Source organism: Heloderma suspectum, chromosome 2, assembly GCF_057233095.1.
Source record: "Heloderma suspectum isolate Gila_16-S chromosome 2, 16-S_ref, whole genome shotgun sequence".
In the NCBI taxonomy this organism is placed as follows: Eukaryota; Metazoa; Chordata; class Lepidosauria; order Squamata; family Helodermatidae; genus Heloderma; species Heloderma suspectum.
In genome coordinates, this window is record NC_139459.1 from 40,827,553 (window position 1) to 40,850,000 (window position 22,448).

At 41.9% G+C, this 22,448-nt stretch overlaps 1 protein-coding gene across 1 annotated transcript in view; it reads left to right on the plus strand.

Annotated features, from left to right (window-relative positions):
- ZSWIM6 (zinc finger SWIM-type containing 6) overlaps positions 1–22,448 on the plus strand; it is a 115,426-nt gene that overhangs the window by 91,110 nt on the left and 1,868 nt on the right. The window contains exons 8-13 of the mRNA XM_084833298.1: positions 3,013–3,159; positions 4,039–4,299; positions 7,580–7,715; positions 15,327–15,484; positions 16,340–16,503; positions 19,392–19,473. Of these exons, the coding sequence (XP_084689424.1) occupies positions 3,013–3,159; positions 4,039–4,299; positions 7,580–7,715; positions 15,327–15,484; positions 16,340–16,503; positions 19,392–19,473 (948 nt within the window). The remainder of the gene's footprint in view (positions 1–3,012; positions 3,160–4,038; positions 4,300–7,579; positions 7,716–15,326; positions 15,485–16,339; positions 16,504–19,391; positions 19,474–22,448) is intronic.

A 22,448-nucleotide genomic window follows, 5' to 3' on the forward strand; every position in this document is an offset into this window, starting at 1 on the left:
GGGTTAGGGTATTTTAGAATATAATGTTTTCATGTGTAATTTTAATGTGTAATTTTATTGCTTATATTGTGTACATCGCCCAGAGTGGCTGGGTGACTGGCCAGATGGGTGATTAAGAAATTTAATAAATAAATAAATAAGCCCACAAGCAGGACACAAACACAACAGCATCCTCCTGCTCATGTTCCCTAGCAACTGCTGTTCAGAGATTATTACCCTTGATACTGGAGGTAATATATAGCCATCATGACTAGTAGCCGTAGGAAAGCTTCTCCCTAGCCATTTCCTCCACACCGTGCATATTTTTATACACCTCTGTCATGGTCCCTCTTACTTGCCTTTTTCCAAGTTAAAGAGCTCCAGATGTATCATGTCTTTATAGGGAAATTGCTCCAGCTTTTGGTTGCCCTTTTCTGCACCTTTCCCAGCTCTATAATATCCTTTTTGGGGGTGGTGTGACCAGAACAGGCATCATATTCTAAGTCATACCATAGATTCGTATAAAGGCATTATGATATTGGCAGCTGTATTTTCAGTTCCTTTCCTAATGATCCTTCATGTGGAATTTGCCATTTTCACAGCAGTTGTATACTGGGCCAATGTTTTCATCTAGCTAGTCACCAGAACCCCAAGATCCCTTTCCTAATCAGTCACCGCCAACTCAGATCTCATCAGCGTGTATATGAAGTGGAGCTCTTTGCTGTCCCTTTTTGTTTTAACCACCCTAAGTAATTTGATGTGGTTAGCAAACCTGGCCACCACACTGTTCATCCCTAACTCCAGATCATTTATGCACAAGATAAAAAGTACTGATCCCAATTCAGATTACCAGGGGACCCCACTGTTTATATCCACTGCGAGAACTGGCCGTTTATTCCTGCTCCCTGCTTTCTCTTCTTTAACTAATTACTGATCCATAAGAGCGCTTTTGCTCTTGTCCCTGTACAGCCAGGGCTCCAGCTCACAGGACAGCCTATGCATCTTCAGCAGTCTTCTTCTCTTCAGACATGCCTCCCAATGCGTGGACAGCATGGAGGCAGAGCTGGCCAGGGATGCAATAGTGGGGGCTTGCATCCCTGCTCTCTCTGTGCAGTATTAATTGTGTTGATGAATTAATGCCTGCATAGGGCCAGTGTTGACTGATTTTGTGCCTCCATATAGCATTAAATTCTACTTTACTAACGCTTTTTGAGATCCTCTTGTGGGTTTGTCCTTTCTTACAAATGGAGAAAAACTGTCCATGGGATAATTTCTGGGACTTGAGCCTACGTGATATAATCTCTAATGGTTGTTTATGTCCCTCTACTTCCATTTTCTGTTCTAATATTTGGACTATAAACCTAGATGATTTAACTACTAAATATTGACCAAGAGCCTGAGAATGTCTGAGCTTCTAACACAGGCAGTAACATTTGGCCTGTACCCATGTTGACAGTGAACCCCCTGTCAATTTTAACTTAGAAAAGTTAGTGTTTTATTCACCAAAAACTTGTAAGAAATATACATGGGGCAAATATTTGTGTAGAAGTGCAATCCTAAATTTATTCTTTTGGGACCTTGCTCTCATCAGGAAGGAAAACTGGGTGTGTCTAGCTTGCTGCTGATACACCTTTACTTCAGTTGTCTGGTCTGCAGAAATTGTGTTTATCCTATGATTGTTGCCAAATAAAATACAGCCTGCATAGGTTTTTCTGGGCCTCAGGCAAGAAACCTATAGGAGCTACCTGCCCTGGATGACTTACCTGCAGGGTTGCCTGTCACTATTCCATGCAGGCTGCTGTTGCTTCCACCACCACTTCCCTTCCCTGTGATGCCAAATATAAGTGCTATAGCTGACTGTCCCCACTGGGAAATGGAAGACTTCAAGGGCACCTGGAACAATGCTGCAAGGACACCTTTTCGTTGGTGCTGGCAGGGCCTAAAGAGTGCATGAGGATTAAACTCCAGTTTGCTGTAGAGGCCCCTGTCAGAGAGTGACATGTAGGTGACATGGGCTGGTGGAAAGAATTTCTCCTTTTTCCTGATGAGGGGAGAGAAGCAGTAGGCCTGGACTTATTTGTTCCATGCCCTTATTCTTTCCACTTGGCAGTGAGCTCCCTGCTGTTCCATGGTCCCCAGCAGGTGCCCTTTTGCCAACCACTGACAGTGAACCCTACCCATAATGGATCTGTTCCTTTCAAGCTAACTAGTTCTTTAAAAACAAAGGTTGGGAACATATCATCTTCCATACTGCAACTCCTGTCAGCTCTAGCCAGCATAGCCAATGGTGAGGGATGATGAGAGTTGCAGTCCAAGGTCATCTGGCGGGACACATATTTCCCATCCATGTTTTAAAAGTTGTCTTGTGAAATACTTTGGTTTGTGTTTTTATTTCAGTTCCATGGGATTGACTTGGTTAAAATAGTGTTCCCTTTTCTTTAAGGCGAGGAAACGAAAATAGATATCTCTTGTGTGCTTCCTGTTTATAAACTCATCAGCAATGACCCTAGAGAGTTTGGATAGCTTATTATCAAGAGTTTGGATAGCTTATTATCAAGGAGTCTTTCATTGACTGCAGGGTAGGCAGTTTTAATCCATGGCTTCTCATGATAGGCAATGAGAAATAGCTCATTCTTATAGATGTTCAAAGTACAACTGGCTTTGTGTTCCACTTCATTACTGAGAGGGGAAAACTGAACACAGTGGGTCTTCTCTGCTAGGAAAAGCTGTGTTCAGTCAAGTTTCTTCTGTTGTTGGCATTGCTGCGTCTTGGTGAATGAAAACCTGTATTGAGCCTTCTGGAATATACTGGCTGGAATATACTATATGGAGGCACCAAACTTCTGTTTGGGAGATCTGAATTCAAATTCTAGCTCATCTGTGGTCACTCACTGGTGGTGGATAAGTCACTGCTAGCCTCTGTTTCCCTATCAGGAAAATCAGAAAGATAAAGAAAAAAATGGAGGCCACTTTGCACATTAAAAGCACTGTATGATCAATAAGGCTGTGTGTTTGTTTGTTTTTCTGATGTAGAACTTCTCCACAAAGGAATAACCTCTATAACTAACCTGGAAGGCTGGGTTGGGCACCCATTGGACCCAATTGGCACCCTTTTCAGTAGCCTTATGGAAGCCTGTAGGGTGGATGATGAGAGTTTCCATGTGTTCTCAGACTTCACAGGTAAAATGTGGTTATATGTCAACCGTATGGAAGCATTTTAAAGGATGTTGTGTTTTCTCTTTGAATTTTAACTAAGAAAACTAGCTTTAGAACTATTATGATTTAAACATTGAAATAGGAGTGTTGAAAATGTTTCTGGGAGGGAAATTGTGTGTAGTCACTGTTTTAATCTTACTCTACTGTCAGAACATATAAAGCTGCCTTATAACTAGTCCGACCATTGGTTCACCTAACTAGTATTGTCTCCTCTGACTGGGCAGTTTAAGTACTCACGCTGAGGATTTCCCAGTTCCTACTACCTGGCCCTTTTTCAACTGGAGATGCCAGGGATTGAACCTGGGGTCTTCTGCACGCAAAGCATGTGATCTTTTATTATTGACATTGGTAGTAGTAGTAGTATTGGTGGTATTATTAATAATAATAACATTTGCATAGCACTTTCAAGTGTTCAGAGCACTTATAAGATAGCCAGTATGGTTATCCCCCATATTGCAGATGAGAGGGACTGAGGCTAAGCGAGAGTAGTTTGCTGAAGGCTACCTAGTGAGTTTATGGCAGAAGCCAAGTTTGAACCAGGTACTTTCTGATTCATGACTCACCCTCTTGGCCACTCTGCCACACAAACTCTTGATAAATAGCATTGTGAATGCTGTTGGAAAAAAATAGTGATAAACTTCCCATTCTGATCACTCCAGGTTTTTCTGTCCTGTCATGTAGCTTATGGTAAAAGTCAGTGAAAATTGATGGGGTGGTTATCTTTATGAAACTTTGTGGGGAGCTTGCAAATGATACAAGAGAACAGTCAGAAATAAGGCGTGCAACTGCAGGTAAAGTATTTTGAGTGGCTTGATGGTTTTCCTTGTGTAATTTTTGTTCTAGAGAACATGGGCCAGTGCAAATCTCTGGAGTACTATCATCTGCCTGCCCATAAATTCTTAGAAGAAGGGGAATCTTACTTAACACTAGCAGTGGAAGTGGCATTGATAGGACTTGGGCAGCAGCGAATAATGCCCGACGGCTTGTATGCACAAGAGAAAGTTTGTCGGAATGAAGAACAGATAATTTCCAAGCTACAGGAAATAGAACTGGATGACACGCTGGTGAAGATTTTCCAAAAGCAAGCAGTCTTCCTATTAGAAGGTAGTTGACTATTGATGGTAACCACTTCTTTGAACAGTTTCTGATACAAAGACCAGGTACTCTTGTGGAGTATGGCTTAGCTGGTAATGACCAGGCTGTTAGGAATCTAATGGCTGGGTATAGATCTTCCGTCAACTCCCAATCTACTATGCTTAAATATTGCATTGATGGAATGCATGGAGGATCTTATCTCTGCACTAGGTGAATTAAAATGTTTTGTATTTCTCCTAGTGTGTTCTGGCCAATTCAGCCTAGCTTATAAGGACACTGAATGCTAAGTTGCCCTCTGGTGGCAAGTTAATAAATACACCACTTGCTGCCACCAACACACTTTCCAGAGAAACTTTGTAAACGTATGAAATAAATTACACTTCCCCTACACAGCCATTCAACTGACCCAGTTAAGATTGCTTATGCCAGGGCTTCAGAATCTCAGGCCTGGGGGCCAAAGCCAGCCCTCCTGTGTTCCCCAGATGACCACGCCCCCTTCCCCAGGCTACATGCCTTTTCCCTGGCTGCCCATCATTTGGTGCTTTTCTGGCTTCTGTGCAGTTCCTTCCCCATTCTGAAAGGTTGAAATGCTTCTCCTAAAGCTTAGTTACTGGCCATAAAAGCTTTCAGCTCAAACATGCTGGTATTTTGCCTTTGTCCCCACACCATTTGCCTTTGACCCCAACCACTACCAGAATGTGGCCCCCAACAGCTTTTCCGAAGTGGAATTTGGCCTTTGGGCTGAAAGAGATTCAACACCCCTGACTTTCGCCATATTTCAGTTCACACACCTTGGCGATCTTGGTAGTGATCCAAAGTAGCTTTATTATTAGTGAACTTTCACATATAAAAGCACAGTGTCAGCCTAAGCTGGAAATGATACTCTGATACTTGTACCTGAAACTTTGCAAGAGAAAAGCTGAAGTGCGTTGTCACATCATGAACAGATTTTAAATCATAAAAATTCAAGTTAAACAAATGCACATGTGTGCATCTGTATTGCCCTTCAAAGTCAGTATGTCTTTCACAGGCAGACAAAAAGCGAACAGTTCAGAGCCAGAGCCATAATTGGGGCTGGTTTGTACTGGTGCTGCAGAGAATCCCTAAGATTGGCCAAGCATCATTTTTAGCAGTGCAATGCCTCAAGGCCTGTGTTTGTTGCTACTGAAGTTATTATTTGGTGGTTGTATTAAAATAATCTTAAAGTACTTACAATTGGTAAATGTAGTAAACAACAACTGCCACTAAAGCCACTGGTGGAATTATCAGTTATTATTTTTTAGATTTCTGTCCCAGTGTTCAGGCTGTCTACCCTCACGATGCAGTTTACATATGTAAGACCAAAATACTAAAACAGTGACAAAAAATCCAAATTATTAAAATAACAAGAAAATAGCACAAAAATCAGCATTAATGTAACACTAAGCAGAAGATAAATAAAATACCATTATTATAAAATAATTTGGTCAAATACAAACACGCACGCGCGCGCGCACACACATAAAATCATCCAAATGCAAAACAGCTTTTGTCTGTTTAAAAGTTGTGGTATTTGAGATGTCATTGTAATGATAAAAAATCTGATCCTTCTTGGGGGAGAAAACATTTTTGGTTTTCTGTTAGCATCAATATGATGCTATTTATCAGCATTAGGGGAATCTTTAAAGAACAGTGCTTGCATTTTCTGTAGCATTTTTCAACATTCCTGTGGTACCTCTCATCAACTTCTTTGCATTAAAGGGTGGATTTTCCTGGTTTTAGCTTTCTTTCAGGGGGTTCCTCAGGTTCTATAAAGTCAAATGAATGGTAATGGGATTATTAGGGTAAACAAAGGACAAGTCTTGCAGGACTTTGGTATGTTCATAGAATCCAGTTCTGTAGCTGATGATATCCACTTTCTATTTAAAATAGGATTCATAGGAAGCTGCCTTATACCAAATCCAGCCAGTGGTCCATTTAGCTCAGCCCACGCTGGCTGGCAGTGGCTCTGGAGAGTGTAAGACAGGAGTTTTTCCCAGCCCTACCTGGAGATGCCAGGAACTGAACTTGAGGCCTTTTGCATGCAAATCCTGTTAACTGCTGCCAAGCTATGACCTGGGCCATTCCCAGCCTACATGTTTACTGTCTAAACTGGGGGAGGAGAGTTAGGTGGGTACAGCCATGCCCCATGAATACTGCTGTCTGTGCCTCCATAGTAGAGCACATGCATAGGATCTGAGATGCAATTCCCTGTATCTTCAGTTAGAGGAACGCTGGTAGCAGACCTCGAAAAAATCTGTGAAAGCCACTTTTCAGGTCAGGAACATCTTGTGATGAGGCGCACGCACACGCACGCGCGTGCACACACACCCCTTCCCTCCCTCCCTCCCTCCCTCCCTCCTTGTCCCTCCTTAGGTAATAAGCTTACCAGTGTTGTGTCATTTGACTACATCCGAGGGTGGCACTTCAGACTTGCTGGCTTGATGATGTGGCATGGCTGAAGTGCTTTCTAGTCTGTGCTTCCTCCCTCTTGCCCCAAGCTTTTGCTACTTGTGTGTAGATGGGGGCAAGGGCCAATTTCATAACAACGTAGCCTAACATGTACAACATGGAAGTAATTTCTGTACCAGTTTCTGAAAAAACTTCACGTTCTAGTGATACAGCCAGTGTGGTGTAGTGGCAAGAGTGTTGGACTAGGAGCTGGGAGATCCGGGTTCTAGTCCCCACATGGCCATGGAAGCTCACTGGGTGACTTTGGGCCAGTCACAGACTTTCAGCCCAACCCACCTCACAGGGTTGTTGTTGTGAGGATAAAATGGAAAGGAGGAGGATAATGTAAGCCGCCTTGGGTTCCTTGCAAGGGAAAAAAGGCGGGGTATAAATGCAATAAATAATAATAATAATAATAATAATAATAATAATAATAATAATAATAATAATACTACAGCTATTGAAGACTCTGCACTAGCAAATAGTTTCCTTTCAAATACATTCCTGATCTAGAAACTCTTAACAAATGTTGCTTAAGCTCTGGGCTCTTTGAATCCAACACGAAAAACTATAGCCAGTCCATCTTATTTGCTTCAGTAAAATATAGTTATCACCACCATTTTCTGTTAGTAATGGACATTACTTAGGACCCCTCACCAGAGCATTTATTTCTCTTCACTGTGAGTGCTTATTTTTTGCAGGGTTTATTCCAATATTTCTAGACAGATTTTTAGTACTTTTGATTTTATGTACAGTAAAACTGCTGCAGCATTATTTATAAGGCTTTATGTTTTTTCTTCCCCCACCCCTTCCCTTGTAGCTGGACCCTATAGCGGTCTAGGTGAAATCATCCATCGAGAGAGTGTTCCAATGCACACATTTGCCAAGTATCTTTTCACCTCTCTCCTACCTCATGATGCTGACCTAGCATACAAAACTGCACTGAGAGCAATGCGGTACGTGCCCTTAAACTCATTTAGAAAGAAAGCAAAAACCCCAGTCAACAATATGAGCCCCCCTCAATCCCTAAGGCCATCGGGGGGAGGCCTTGCTCCAGACACCTCGTCCTTCCAAGGTGAAAAATGGTGGTGACAAGGAGCAAGACCTGTTCTGTGGTGGTACCTTCTGTTGTGGGACTCCCATCTCTAAAGGGGTTCACCAGGTAAGCTCCTTTGACTTTTAGAAGGCTGGCAAGTCTTCTATTTTTAGGAAAGTCTCTTCAAGAGTGATCCTGATATACGATGCATGTCATAGACATGCATCATATAACTGTATATTTCTAGTTGGTTGTGGCAATTTGCATTTTAAATGAAAGTTAGGAAGTTGTGTTAGATATTTTTGTAAGCAATCCTGAGGGTGTATTTGTCCATAGGGTGGGATATAAGTTGCATGAACAAGTGAAAGAGTAAGAGCCACCATACTGATTTAAGGAACGGGATTTTGAATGCATTAGCGGAACAGAGGTTGGCACCCGATTTAACACACAAATTGCATAGCATGAGTTAATTTTAAAATGTTCTTCTCTAACTTCTGTGATTCCTAATGGAGACCTCATGAACAGTGTGTCTGCGTGCGTGCATGCGTGCGTGCGTGTGTGTGTGTGTGTATGTGTGTGTGTGTGTATATATATATATATATATATATATATATGCCTTCTGACACAAGCAGTTCAAAGTTGCTACTTGAATCTCACCCCCAGAAGACACAGTGAAATTCAGAGATAACTCTGACTTTCGTCTGTCTAAAAAGGGTATTTGATGTGCTTCACACCAAAGGCCAAATCTGAGTTTGTGATGTAGTAATAAATAACGCTTGGGAGAATTGCCTTTGTAGATTGTCTCCTTTTCAAGTATATGCTTCAGTCTTGTGAACACAGAACTGCCTAGAAAACAATGGCAACTTTTTCTCCTTGCAACTCTAGGGATTCTGTGGAAAGGCTTCTGAAGCACTCTGTTGTGTTTATCATTGTTGGTAGTAAATCCCTAAACTGTAATCTGTTTAGTCTGTTCTGCAGGGCTGTTTAATCTGAAACCCCTTCTGTCTTCTCATAGCTTTGTTTCTCGGTTGGGCAGTGGGGGGAGGATAACTTCTGTATAAGAATTGTGCTGCTGCATGGTCCAGTCCAGTTCTTTTGTCTGCCTCATTACCAGCCATCTTTGGGCATACTCGGATAGAAAATTGGAAGTAAATGAGGTGTGTCATGGCATTAAAATAGCTAATAGTCCCCCCTTTGCTTTCAGTACAAATGTGCTAGGCCTGCCCCAAGGGAGTCTTCTAGTTTAAACTGAGCTTACTCTGGGCAGCTGTGAGCATGACCAGTACAGCTTATGTATCAAGAAGGAAACCCTGCAGGAGCACAACTACCAAACAAGGGTGGGGTGGAGAGAAATGGGCCTCATCTGGTTCACCTAAGTGATGCACTTCTGTTTGATCCAAGAAACTGTCCACTAAAGCTGAGGCATCCATGTTGAGGGCTGAGTATTCTGTGCGCATACACACACACACACACACACACACGTACATATGTGATCAGGCTGTCCAGATTCTGTGCCAAGAAGAGCAAGAGTTCCACAAACTCCTATAAATTATGCAAATTAAGCAAACTTTGCACAATTCCTCTTTATTTTGCATTATATACTTTGCTGTTTTAAAAACTATTTTGCTTGTCAGGAAGGGTAAAGAGCTATGCAGGACACTGGAGCTCAGGCTCCAACTACAGGAGATCTTATTCAGAAGCCAGAGATCATAGCAGGCATTGCTTGCACACTTTCCCCCAAGCATAACTTCACAGACATATGGGCTAGGAACTTGCTTTAGGGAAAAAAACACCAAACTCGAGAGTTTCAGGAAACAGGATTCCCAGTACCACTTTCTGTGTTCCTCTGTGCTTCTCTGGAATCACTGTTTACACGCAGCCTGGAAATGCTTGAGGTTACTTAACAGGCTTCTAAATCAAAGAGTCAGCAGCTCATTGAGGGCAGAAGAAAAGGGCTGAAGTGTCGTCCAAATGGTAAGAATATACAGAACTGCCCTGCTGACACACACTGCCCTGGTCTCAGGCCTGGCTCTCACATCTGTGCTGATATGATTCAATGAGATTTGGGTTGTGGGGCATTCTGGTCTGCTCTGGGTTACTTTGATGCCCCAAACAGCTATATTGCAAAATACCAGAGCTGCACCCCAGAATTCACATAGGATGTTGGGATGTGGATCTCTGATCTCTCATGGCTGCCTGCAGTCCAAGCGTTGAGCCTCCACATCGATGTTAACACTGTAAAGGAGCCTGGCACTCACCTGTTGGGCAATATGCTATTTCATTGTCTCTCCCCCCGCCCTCCCAAATTTTGCTCTGATTGACAGCCTTGGTTGCTTCTGTGGGCAGGTCAGTATCTGCCTTACAGCTGGGCAGATGAGTACACAGTAAAGCAATCTATGACAAGCTGATTATGGGGGGTGGGGTGGAATCTTAGGTTGTTGTGACTTGGCTAGTGACAAAAATATATGGTGAAGCAGTCATGCAGTATTTCATATGCCCCGCTGCAAGGCAGGTCCAGCTCTATCCGACTCTTGCCACATCGGCGTTGACTCTGTAAACAAAAGGTTTTCCTCTTATTAACATTACAATATTGGTACTGCTTACAGAAATCATTATGATGTCTCTGGACTCGCATAGCAAGGATTGCCACATTGCAGAAAAGCATAGTTAGGCAAAGGATCTGGGAGCAACCCTACATTTAATGGTTCTTTTGCATTTTCTTTCTCAGATGTTTGAAATAAACATCCCGACAAAATTGCATGGATTCATTATGAAATAAAACTGCCTTCTGAACGTGACACATTCCCATTCCCTGTCATCTCTCCTTGCAATTTCTTATACTATGTAAGCTTGCGTGTCCATGATACGCAAAACAGAATTAACATTGTGAGGTTGTGTTAATTCCGTAATATTTTTGCTAAATTAATCTTGGCTGCAGGAGGCCGCTGCATTGTGGGAGGGAGGTGTTGATGTGGACACACTCTTGTGTCATAGATACATAGCATTAGAATGCCAGACACAATAAAACCTTGCAACAATAAAAATAAGAACATTAAAAACAGTAAAAACTTTAACATTTAAAACTACACCTTCTAAAAGAGTAAATTAAAAAGATGTGTCTTTACACTTTTCTAAAGGCCTTGGGGGGGTGCAATCGTAGTTCTTGAGGGAGCACATTCCATAGTTTGGGGGCAACACAGGCAACAGGTGGTCCCTTAGAGAGCAAAGCCCTAAGGTATTTAGGGTATTTAGGGTTTTAAAGATTAACACCAACACCTTGAACTGAGCCCAGAAAGAAATTGGCAACCAGTGCAGGTCTTTCAAGACAGGTGTATCATAGAATTATAGAATAGTAGGGTTGGAAGGGGTCTACAAGACCATCAAGTCCAACTCCCTGCTCAGTGTCAGTTCCCAGACACTCTTCAGGGGTAGCGCGATGGAGAGCACATTGCAATAGTCTGAGCATGATGTAATAAGGCATGGGTAACTGTTGCCATGTCAGTCCAATTAAGGAAAGATCGCACACCAAGCATAATTATGCAAACACAGGCCTTGCTACCACCTGAAAATCCAGGGACAGCATAGGATGAAGGAGCACTCGCAAGCTGCAAACCTGATCCTCCAGCAGGAGCACAATCCCTTCCAGAAATTCAATCCCCGAGTCAGGCTTTCTACTGATCAACAAGACCTCCATCTTGTCTCAGTTTAACTTCAGCCTGCTCACCCTCATCCAGTCCGTTATTGAACCCATTACTCAACCCAGATTCTTTAGCACCTGGCTCTCAATTCTCTAGTTCAAATTTCTCCAAACAAGCCAATTTTCAGGAGCAGGAGTAGGCAGTGTGTTTTGTGGGCACCAATACACCTTGGACACCTTTCTTGGCACCCACCAAGGTGCTCTACCCCTCCCACTTCTTTTTTTTTATTAACACATTTTCTTTCCAGCAGCTGGGATTCCTGTGAAATAGGTTTCTGTTAGGGCTGAGAACTGTGGGTTCAAAGGAATTGTTTAGTGTGTTGGGGCTCAAGAGACCACCTCTGCCTTGTACTCTGTCTTTTGAGCAGGTTACATGACCTTTGCCACATCTCCCATGGCAGCCATTTTGTGGTGATGCCCAGGACAGTTTCTGAAGTTGCCAAATGTGCCCACGGCCCAAAACGGTTGCCTACCCCTGCTGTAGAGCTTTTCTGATCATCTCAGCTGACAGTTTGGGTAGCCCTAAAGGCCATCTTCAGCTTGAGCTGTTTCAGTACCTTGAAAACAGAGGTTGGGAGGCAAGACAACTTCAAACTTTTTTCCATGTTTTGCTCTCCTCTCTGAGTCATGACATCCACGTCCCCGAAATGACTTAGTCCTCCAAACTATTGTGAATGTTCTGACTGTTTTTCAGTCTATTCTGGCTGAGTAACCGTTAAAACATTACTGCAGAACTTGAAGCTTCTGATGTCAGGTTCTGAGGTGGAGCCAAAACACCACACACACATGCGCGCATACACACGCGCACACACAGAACAGAGTGGATTCTGCTTGTTGACATTCCTTTTCCAACTTCAATACCTCTTTGACCTTTCAAATGTTGAGGCTGCTCTGAATCATCATGGTGGGGAGTTCATGTGCAAAAACAAACTCGCCATCCTATTTTCATTCAAGTATACTACAGTGTAGTCCCTTCTAATAATAGATCTGTAGGAGGAGGAGAAATAACTTTGTAACTTATCAGCTTAGGGCAAACCATTTCTGTTGTAACCTTTCCAACCACCTTTCCAAACCAACAATACGTAGGTTTGCTTCCGTATCCACTTTCCATCCTGCATAGGGTTATTTTGCACCAAGGTTTTGCCTTTGCAAGCAAAAAATAAATGAAAATGGCTCCAGAATGGCTTCTAGAGTAATGTCCATTAGTTTGCAAATACTTAAACACTGCATGTTTGTCCTGTCCTTTCTCCCCTCGCCCCCCACCAATACTGCTGAAACTCCAGTTGTCCCAGCCTTTCTATCACCAGAGAGAATAAGGACAAACCCATTCAAATCTCCATGATGAAGTGAAATGTTTTCAGTGGCATTCAGAGCTTGTTCTCTTATAACAGTGCATGATCTGATATTCCATGATTTTAAAAACCAAGATTTATTGAACATTGCACTATCCCCCTATGTTCAAGCTGTTGGGCCTGAGTAATTATTAAAGCTCTATTGCAGTTGGCACTGGTACCACTTATACAAAGTTATGATGGAATTGAAAGGGTTCTGTTCCTATTTTACTACTATTTATTATTATTGCTTTACTGTAAACCATCCAGCAAACCTTGGTTAGGTGGTGAATATTTATTCCACGTAAATAAATAAAATGGAAGTCTTTTCTGAAGCTAAGTGTCCTGCTGCAGCCTCCCACATCTCTGACAATCTGGGAACCCTGCGGACAGTATCCAAAGCACTGCAAGACCAACGTGCTGAAACCACATTGTTCATGTGGAAGTTCTTAGGTGCCCACATATGAGGCTTTCTGGATTTTTAGGAAAAGTATAAATATAAGCGGTACTATTTTTGTAAAATAGGAACTTTTAAGAACATGGAAGATAATAGGCCCATTTGCACATAACGGCAGCAAGTTGTGGGTTAATTAACCCAAGATTAGCCAGGTTGCATGCCATGACAAGCTGCTTCCGCTTTGTATAATCAACCTCTCTGATAGGCCCAGTAGTAGGTCGTTACATGACATGTGAATCCAGACACTTTAGGTTGTTTGTGGGTTCTTGTAGCTTAACTTTGTGTTGTTTATTCAAGAACAACCCAAGATGTCCAGGTTCACACTACAATTTAACCCATGATTTGCCACTGTCATGTGCAAACCGGGTCATTGTATATAACTATGTTTCATAAAGGTAAGTGTAATGCTTGGTATCTTTATGAAATACAAAAGTAATAAATGCCCTAGTTTTATCAAACAATGATTGCAAACATACCCAGAGATGGAGCTAAAAGCTGCTGCATTCTAAGATATCAAAGTGTGCATAGTTTTTGCCATTTGGGAAGGCAGGAGAAGAAAACAGAAGTTGAAAACTGAACCAATTCTATAGTAAACAGTTTTGTCTAATCTAGGGAACATTATATACACATCAGCATTATGTTGCAGACACAGAAGAAACCCATAATTTTCGAGTACAGAAAATAAGGAGTGGGATCAACTTGGATATTAGTATATCAATATTCACAGGTTTCAGCCCTATACACACTTAATTGGAAGCGACCCCTATGTATTTGGTGGGACTAGCTTCTTAATAAGCATGCACAGGATCAAGTTACAAGTGTCATAGTAGCTGTGAAGTAGCTATCCTGACCCAGTGTTTTTATTTATATTTTATATTATGTATCATTAAATATTAGCAGCATTTCTTTCTCTAATCAGAATCTTTGTTCTATGATTCATGGACCTGGAAAATGGAAGGTTTTCACGAACTGAAAGACGCTTCTCAACTCTCATGCGTGCGCATGTGTGTGCGTGTGCACAGACATCCATTAGTTTTTCCATGATGCAGAAAATGAATAGGAGGCAAGTAAGAAGCAAGAGGAGATAGGCTGTATTATATAAAGGCCTTTCCACTACCTGACAGGCACGATATGCTTGGCAGATGCCATATCACTTGCTTGTTACAGTAGCAGTACTGTAATTGCTAACTTCACTACCTTTGAATATTGGATTGGGAGTTTGGCTGTTTTAGTATTTTAAATTGCTACTTAAACTGTGTTTCATCATTCTGAAAAAAGAAAATATTGCATACATTTCTTTTTAATTCCCAAAACTTTCAGTTTTCCCACTAGAAGAATTGCAACAATAATAAAAATCTGGGGAAAAATGGTTTCCCCACTTGGTCACTTTTAATTCTTTTTTTCACACCTTTATTGAAATACAGTTACTCAAAATCATACCATGGAGAATCTGTTTTATAGAAGTTCTAGGTTTCTTAATTATGTTAAAGGATTTCATCTGTCATAGCTGGAGAAAAAGGTTCATAAGAGAAACAAATACTTCTAAAGCTGATGACCTCGTTCAGACATAACAGCAAGCAATTGTTTGTCATTATAAGTACCAACAATGGGCTCACACACTCCCCCCCCCCCCCGCCATGGGCAAGAGGAGGAGATCAAAAGCTTTTGATTTTGAACTGCCCACAGTTCCCTGCTTCTTCCAAACTGAGGAACTATGTTTTTGTTTTAACTGTGGTTAGTTGAAAGAAACAAGGATGATCGAACCATGGCCTGGTCCTGGTTTGTTTCAACCATTTGTGGAAAGTATTATTTGTTCTGATGTAACAGGGACCTGCCCTTGCTTCAAAAATGGAAGTTTTTGATCTTTTCTTGCATGTGAAGGAGGAGAGAGAAGGGGCAGTGCGTGAGTCTGAGGTTTATGCAGGCTCATTCTTATAATGGCAAACCATCTGGCCAGTGTCTGAATATTGCTGAGTTTTGTAGAAGACAAAACTTATTTCATGGCTATAATTGCATGATAAATTAGAGTGTGTTTCCCATTTACAGGTTACTAGTATTGGAATCCACAGCTCCATCAGGAGATATGTCTCGTCCACATCACATTGCATCAGTTGTTCCAAACCGGTATCCCCGTTGGTTCACCCTAAGTCACATTGAATCTCAGCAGTGTGAGTTGGCATCAACTATGCTAACTGCAGCCAAAGGTACAGTACTGGCAATTAAGCAGATACCTATTTTTAGTTGACGAGTATACATGAGTTGATATTCGTCTCATTTCGACATAACACTAAACTGGGTTTAGTGTTGCATGAACATGCCTCTGGCTTGTCAGTTCCCCCTTCTCCTCTCCTCCTCTGGTATAGCCACAAGGAGATCAGAAACTTTGATTTCTTTTTTGGACTAATCCTGCCTTATTATGTCCGAACCCAGACCAAGTGGGTGGGACTTAATTATGGTTTAGGAGAATAAGCCAACTTCACAAACCCTAGTTTATGAAGTTGGCTTGTTTTCCTAAACCAGCCTTCTCCAACCTGGTACCCTCCATATGTATTCAGAGCTACAATTCCCATCATCCCCAGCCAACATGGTTGTGCTGACTGGGGATGATAGGAGGTGTACTACAAAACATCTGGAGGGTGCTGGGTTAGGGAAAGCTGGTCCAGCACTACATCTGAACCAGACAATTGCATACTTAGAATAAAGGTTGCTCAGATAATTAGATGTTGTGATTAGTTGAAGCAGTACTAAATAAAACATGTCTAAACACATCACTTGCTAGTCATGTGGCTCTGTAGATCACCTGGAGAGCATCTTCAGTTAAGATGTATGGGCAGGTTTATTTTGATTCATAGATGTGTATGCTTTTAGAAATGGAAAACATGTGAAAAGAATGTTAAGGGGTTTATACACTGAGGTAGTCTTCCAAACAATTCTGCTGTTAACCTCTCCTTTGGTCACATGTGCACTTCTGAAACTTTGGCTGGCCTCAGTGATGGCACACTGTAGTGTTCCTGTCACTAGTGGTAGTGTTTATGCAGGTTTTTTGGCTGACCTTGCAGGTGATGTCCGAAGGCTTGAAACAGTGTTAGAATCTATCCAGAAAAACATTCACTCCTCATCGCACATCTTCAAGCTTGCCCAGGATGCATTTAAAATAGCAACACTTATGGACAGTCTGCCGGATATCACCCTTTTGAAAGTCTCTTTGGAGTTGGGTCTTCAGGTATTTTTCTATTTGATGCAATTTTAGTGTTGCAGTAAGAGACCATAAATCCTTAATCAGTTCTGTACATGCATTCTCAGCCCAGTTCATTTTAAACTGAACATTTCCTACCAATAAAGGGTCAATGAGATCTTGTCATTCTACTGCTGTGCAAGATGGTGGGCAGAGTGGGAGTTAAAGGACGGGGGTGTAATCCAACTAGTGTGTTTCCACTAGCACCCCCCCTCACCCACCAGATCTACTCCGGAGCATCTCCAACCCTCCAAATCACATTGGAAGGCATGGAGGGGATGGGAAATTACCCCTCCTTGTTCCACTGACAGAAACCCTCCAGTGGAGGGACACTAGTTGGATTAAATCCCACATATTTATTCCTTTCCTTTTGAGGTATTTTTAAAGGCTTTCTGCTGTTAGAAGTTGCTGTCAAAGACTGGGAACATATAATAAGATACCTTGTATTCTTGGCAGCAAAGCAGTACACAGTCTGATTGACAAAGCACGTATAAATCATGCAGCTGCTCTTGCACTTTGCTTCTAGACTGATCTAGAATTAGAATTAGATCAGTGAAATACCCAGTCCTTGAAGTATGGACAGCTTTCCCCCACCTGAAGACCACTGTGTGGTATCAAGTCTCTCATGTGCTACCTCCAGTACCAGAGGCAGTATGCCTATATATATACCAGTTGCTGGGGAACATGGGTGGAAGGGTGCTGTTGCACTCATGTTCTGCTTGTGGTTTCCTAGTCGAAAGCTGGCTGGCCACTGTGTAAACAGAAAGTTGGACTAGATGGACCCTTGGTCTGATCCAGTATGGCTGTTCTTATGTTAATACAGTGACCTATAGGTGGTTCATAGGACACATAGTCAAAACAGACTAAAACACCAAAGGACTCTTCCAAAGTAGCAGTGGCAAATGCCAAATTAAAGTTCAGCTCTTTGTGTAGTTGGATGCAGCTGTACTAAATGCACAGAGTGAAGGAGTAGATTAAATATTGCTAGGTAACAAGTAGGTATTGCTAGGTTTGTGTGTGTGATGCCAGTGGGGAGACTAGAATTCAGGAGGCATCAGAATACAGAAAGTGTTGAGTTCTTCAGAAGCCATCCACACAGTGACCATATAATCAAATGTGGTGGTCTGGAAAGAACAAGCAAACTAGAACAGTAGTCTGCAATGTAGCAGAATTTAAGAATTGCTGCTCTAGAATGCATTAGTCTAGATTATATTTTCTTGCATTAGGCTTTAGTTCAGGCAGGGCAGAATCTCAGGCCAAATCCAGCCCTTTGTGATTCCACAGGTGTCCCCACCCCTTCCCCCAACCACCAATCATTTGGTGGTTTCCCAGTTTATGTGCAGTTTTTCCCCATCCTAAAAGACTGAAATGCCTCTCCTAAGGCTTAGTTACTGGCAGTAAGTGCTTTAATCTGCAATATGCTGGTATATTTTGGCCTTGCCCCTTTAGCCCTGCCCACTACTGGAATGCAGCCCCCGAGAGCTTCTCTGAAGTTGAATTAGGCCCGCAGGCTCAAAGAGGTTCTGCACCCCTTCCCTAGTCAGTTCTATGGCTTCAGCTTCACAAGCACTTAAAATATATAGTGTATGAGATGATGTTTGAAATTACAGGTACACAGGTTGATATCATTGATCCATAACATATTTCCATACAGATAAAGGATGTTGATATTGCATAAAGAGTATATCATTGATATAATATACCATTTGAAGTGACCTTTTTATATAACGCTATGGGTTGTATTCTATTATTTGAGGCGTTTATTTGTCCTCTTTCCATGTACAAAGCTCAATACAGCTAAAAATTAAAGTACAAAGTAATTTTATGTAGAATTTATGTTTAACTCAGCAGTTAAACAAAAATAGGTGAGAGCAATAAAGTCCATAAACACCATCAGTCAAAACCAGCTAGGTAACTGCTGGAAGGCCTAGCCCTAAGCAAATAAAAAGGTCTTCCCCTTGTGCTGAAAGAATATCAAGTATGGTGCCAGACAAGCCTTCCTATAGAGGGCATACCACATATATAGGGTACCACAACTGGAAAAAAGGCCTCAGAATATTATAACGTTTGGTCAGGTTCATGTGAGAGGAGGCAGTGCTTTAGAAACCCAGATCCCAGACTTTTCTTTTAAAATGGTCTGTTCTCTACATTAAGTTCTTAATTATGGGAAATGGGGCTTTAAAAAATGGCATAAGCTGTACCTAATGTTTCAGTAGTGTATGGTATGTGGAACATTATAGCTACTGCACACAGTTCTATTGATTTTGACCCTTTTAACAGGTTATTCTGTTGGGGTAGGTACTCTGCCTTTGTTGATTGGTTTTGTGGGCATTTCAGATGGTGGCACTGTGCACGTGAGTGGTATGACTTCACTGTTGGAGGAATGTCCCAACCTTCTTTCCAACAAGCAAACATCTAGACGATCAATGCTGTCTAGTGAAGTCTGTCAAAGGAAAATAGCTGTTGTGGCAACCCCTGCTTAGAGTTGTGGTGTTAGTTGCATTTCCTTTCTCTTACCCAGCAACTCAATTACTGTGTTTCCTTTGGTTCCCTAACAGATAGTGAAAATTACTAGGAAATTGTCATAGAGTAAAATTAGAGGGGTCAAGCTAGAGAATAAGCTGAGTGTAAGAAAGTAATTGAGGGGGTATACAAAAATAAGAGAATTCGTTTTGTCCTCTATGGGGATTTCCTTTATGTAATGATGATACTTGCCAGAAGATTTTGAGATAAGCTGGTTATGAGTATAAATGAGTTCATCCATTCCTGATAAACCTCCTTGATTAGATGCTATAGTGGCCATAGCACTTGGCTACTTGGAACTAATACCTTAAAAATACCCTACACCTCCATAAAATATTCATCTTTTTGAATAGGTGATGCGCATGACGTTGTCAACGTTGAATTGGCGGCGGCGGGAGATGGTGAGGTGGTTGGTAACATGTGCAACAGAAGTAGGTATGAGCTGCCATTAACCTCTGAAGAATCTTGATTTAACTCATGCGGTAAAATAGTCCAATCATTTCCAGGCCATAAGAGTTTTCAATGGTATTTATTGGATCCATTCTTACCACATTGCTCTTCTAGTAAAAACTGGAGCACTTCCACATCAAACACTTAGATTGCTGTTTTGAATTTCCTGCCTCTGCGCAATGATGTCGTACGAATTGAGTGTACCAGATGTGAATGTTTTTCTCACACTTAAATGCCACCCTAGCCATTTTTAGTATGTGGAGAAAGAAACTGCCTCCAGCAAGAAAGCACATGATCCATGTAGAGAGCCCAAAGTTCCCCAGGAATGCTGCCACTCAGAGGATGTAACATTTGAGCCACAGTGTGTCCTCAGATATAGTGAGAACCTCTTTGCCACAATTTGTGCAAGTACAGCAGCTGGGAAAGAAAACCCTTGCATGGATTGCCACAAGGAACCAAGGGGGTGTGAGGACACCCACCTCGCCCTGCACAGTGTGGAGCAACTCATGACATGTCTGGACTGTTCCAATGCCTGTGGGTTCACAAGAACAGGAACATTCTCTACCAGGTCGTGCAAATTAAATAGCCATGTTGTGAGGAACTACATGTTCTTTTACATGCTGCATCAGTCATTCATGCCCTTTTGCAACAAAAAGGCATGGTTTGCATAGCTTCTGAAAGCACCTTTTAGTGTTCTCCTAAAACACCCTAAACTAATTAGTCCAAACTTCTGCCAATAATATTGGTATATCTATTCCTTATGGTTGCTTTTTTTTTTGTATTCTCAAATTTGGTCAGCATCATAACTGTGCATGATTGTGAACTGCCATTAATTTCTGAGAAACTCAGAAAATTTCAAATAGGTGTTCTTTATATTTTATTTCTAATTTTCCTAAGATAAATAACTGCTATTGCCCAAGCAGATTTCCTAGATTACTTTGCACTGTCGCTGCAAGAAGTATTTTGTCAGGACTGCGTTTTCCCCCTAACTAAGGACTAAAACTGCCACGTTTACCATTCTTTATCCTCTTATCAAGCAATGGGGACCTGTAAATTTGCATTCTCTTTTTTATTTATATATATATATATATATATACACACACACACACACACACACACACGTGAGCCTCGTGTGGCGCAGAGTGGTAGGCGGCAGTAATGCAACTGAAACTCTCCCCACAACCTGAGTTCGATCCCAATGGAAGCTGGTTCTCAGGTAGCCGGCTCAGGTCAACTCAGCCCTCCATCTTTCCGAGGTTGGTAAAATGAGTACCCAGCTTGCTGGGGGAAAGGTAGTTAGGACTGGGGAAGGCAATGGCAAACCACCCCACTATACAGTCTGCCAGGAAAATGCCGAGGAAAAACGGCATCCCTCTAGGGGTCAGTAATGACTCGGTGCTTGCACAAGAGGAACCTTTCCTTTCCATATATACATACATGCATACATACATACATACATAATCTTTGTCTTGGCCAAGATAATTAAAACCTAGATTGCATTCTAGATATTAGAGGGCAAGTTTGTTGTTTCACTCAGTTCACTATTGGCAGGCAAATTGCTTTTTTATTCTGCAGTACATTAGCATATATTTATGTATAGCTTCCATAAGGAAGCTCTAATGCCATGCAAAGATCACCTCTGAGACTCGAGCAAGTTTATAAATGAGGGGCATGTTTGTTTATGTAAATGAAGGATAGTCATTGAGTAGCTGGCCTTAGTGCCTAGCGCAGGGTAAAGGGGTAGATGTGTGTGCATGCACAGAGTACAGCAGGGCCCAAATGAGCAAAATAAGGACCTCTGGGTGTGGTTAGATGAGTGCACAGATGTGTGCAAATTACTTCAAGCAATAATGAGGCACTCAAGCTGCCTATAAGCTTCAATTTATGGAGCCCATCAGTCATGGTTTGCCCTCGCAAGAGCAACAAAACGGTACTAAAGAAACCTGCACATTTCAGATAGGGAAGCTGGAAGTGACTATAGATGAGGATGTTTCCTTAAGGACAGAAATGTCATTATTCCTATTGGGGTTATAGCCAACACAGTACACACCTACCTACCTACCTTTCTTTCTTTCTTTTTTAGTAGAAGGATGGTAGTTTCTTAGGATTAAATGCATTGGGTGCTTGTTTGGAACGGGACAGTTCCCCACCCCCCAGCCTTCCTTTGGCTGTTCAAGTTTGTGGTGCAGCTTGTTTGCATAAATGGCACAACAATCTGTTGTTCAAGTCTATATTGGAGTTTTATCATCTGTAATCTTTCATCTGTGGTATTCACAACATCCAAATGAGGCCTGCCATGACTTCAAACGGGGTATGGGCTAAAGTAGTAACATGCAAAGTTGCCCATTGTTGTTGCCCATAGGCTGTGATAAATCAGATTGGGGCCGAGACTGCAAGCTGGTCTTCTCTTTTATTAGTGGTGGACAGGGAAAGAGCTGGCTAACTTGCAGAACTTAAATCTGTCACAGTTAACACTGGGCCCACTCTGTATTGCTAGGAACTAAGCCTGGGATATTTCTCTCCTGGTTGTTAGCTTAAGCATGGTACCACCTAGGGTGGAGATTGCAGGGGGGCGGGGATATTTTACTATTTCATCTCTACTGTGCATTTCGCACAATATAGCCTAGATAGGATTGGGTCCAAGACATCATATTTCAAGGGTATCTTCCTATGTTTCTTTTAGAAGATGCAGGTTGTGCATACATGGGAAGGGCTACATGTTTGGTCTCCCAGAGAGTGATCAATCTCCAGATCACTGTTCCCCTTCTTTCTCTAAATTCCTTCCTTTCTAAAAGAAATACGTCTGCTTGCCCCATTATGGATACATTCAGCTTAAGCAGGGCTACGTGTATTCTGCATTGGAAGTCGCGAGTTCTGCTCCAAGGCAACCCAAGTTGCATGGGTTATGTAAATATAGAAATATATGCATGGCAAATTGAGATCTCATTATGGTTTTTGGT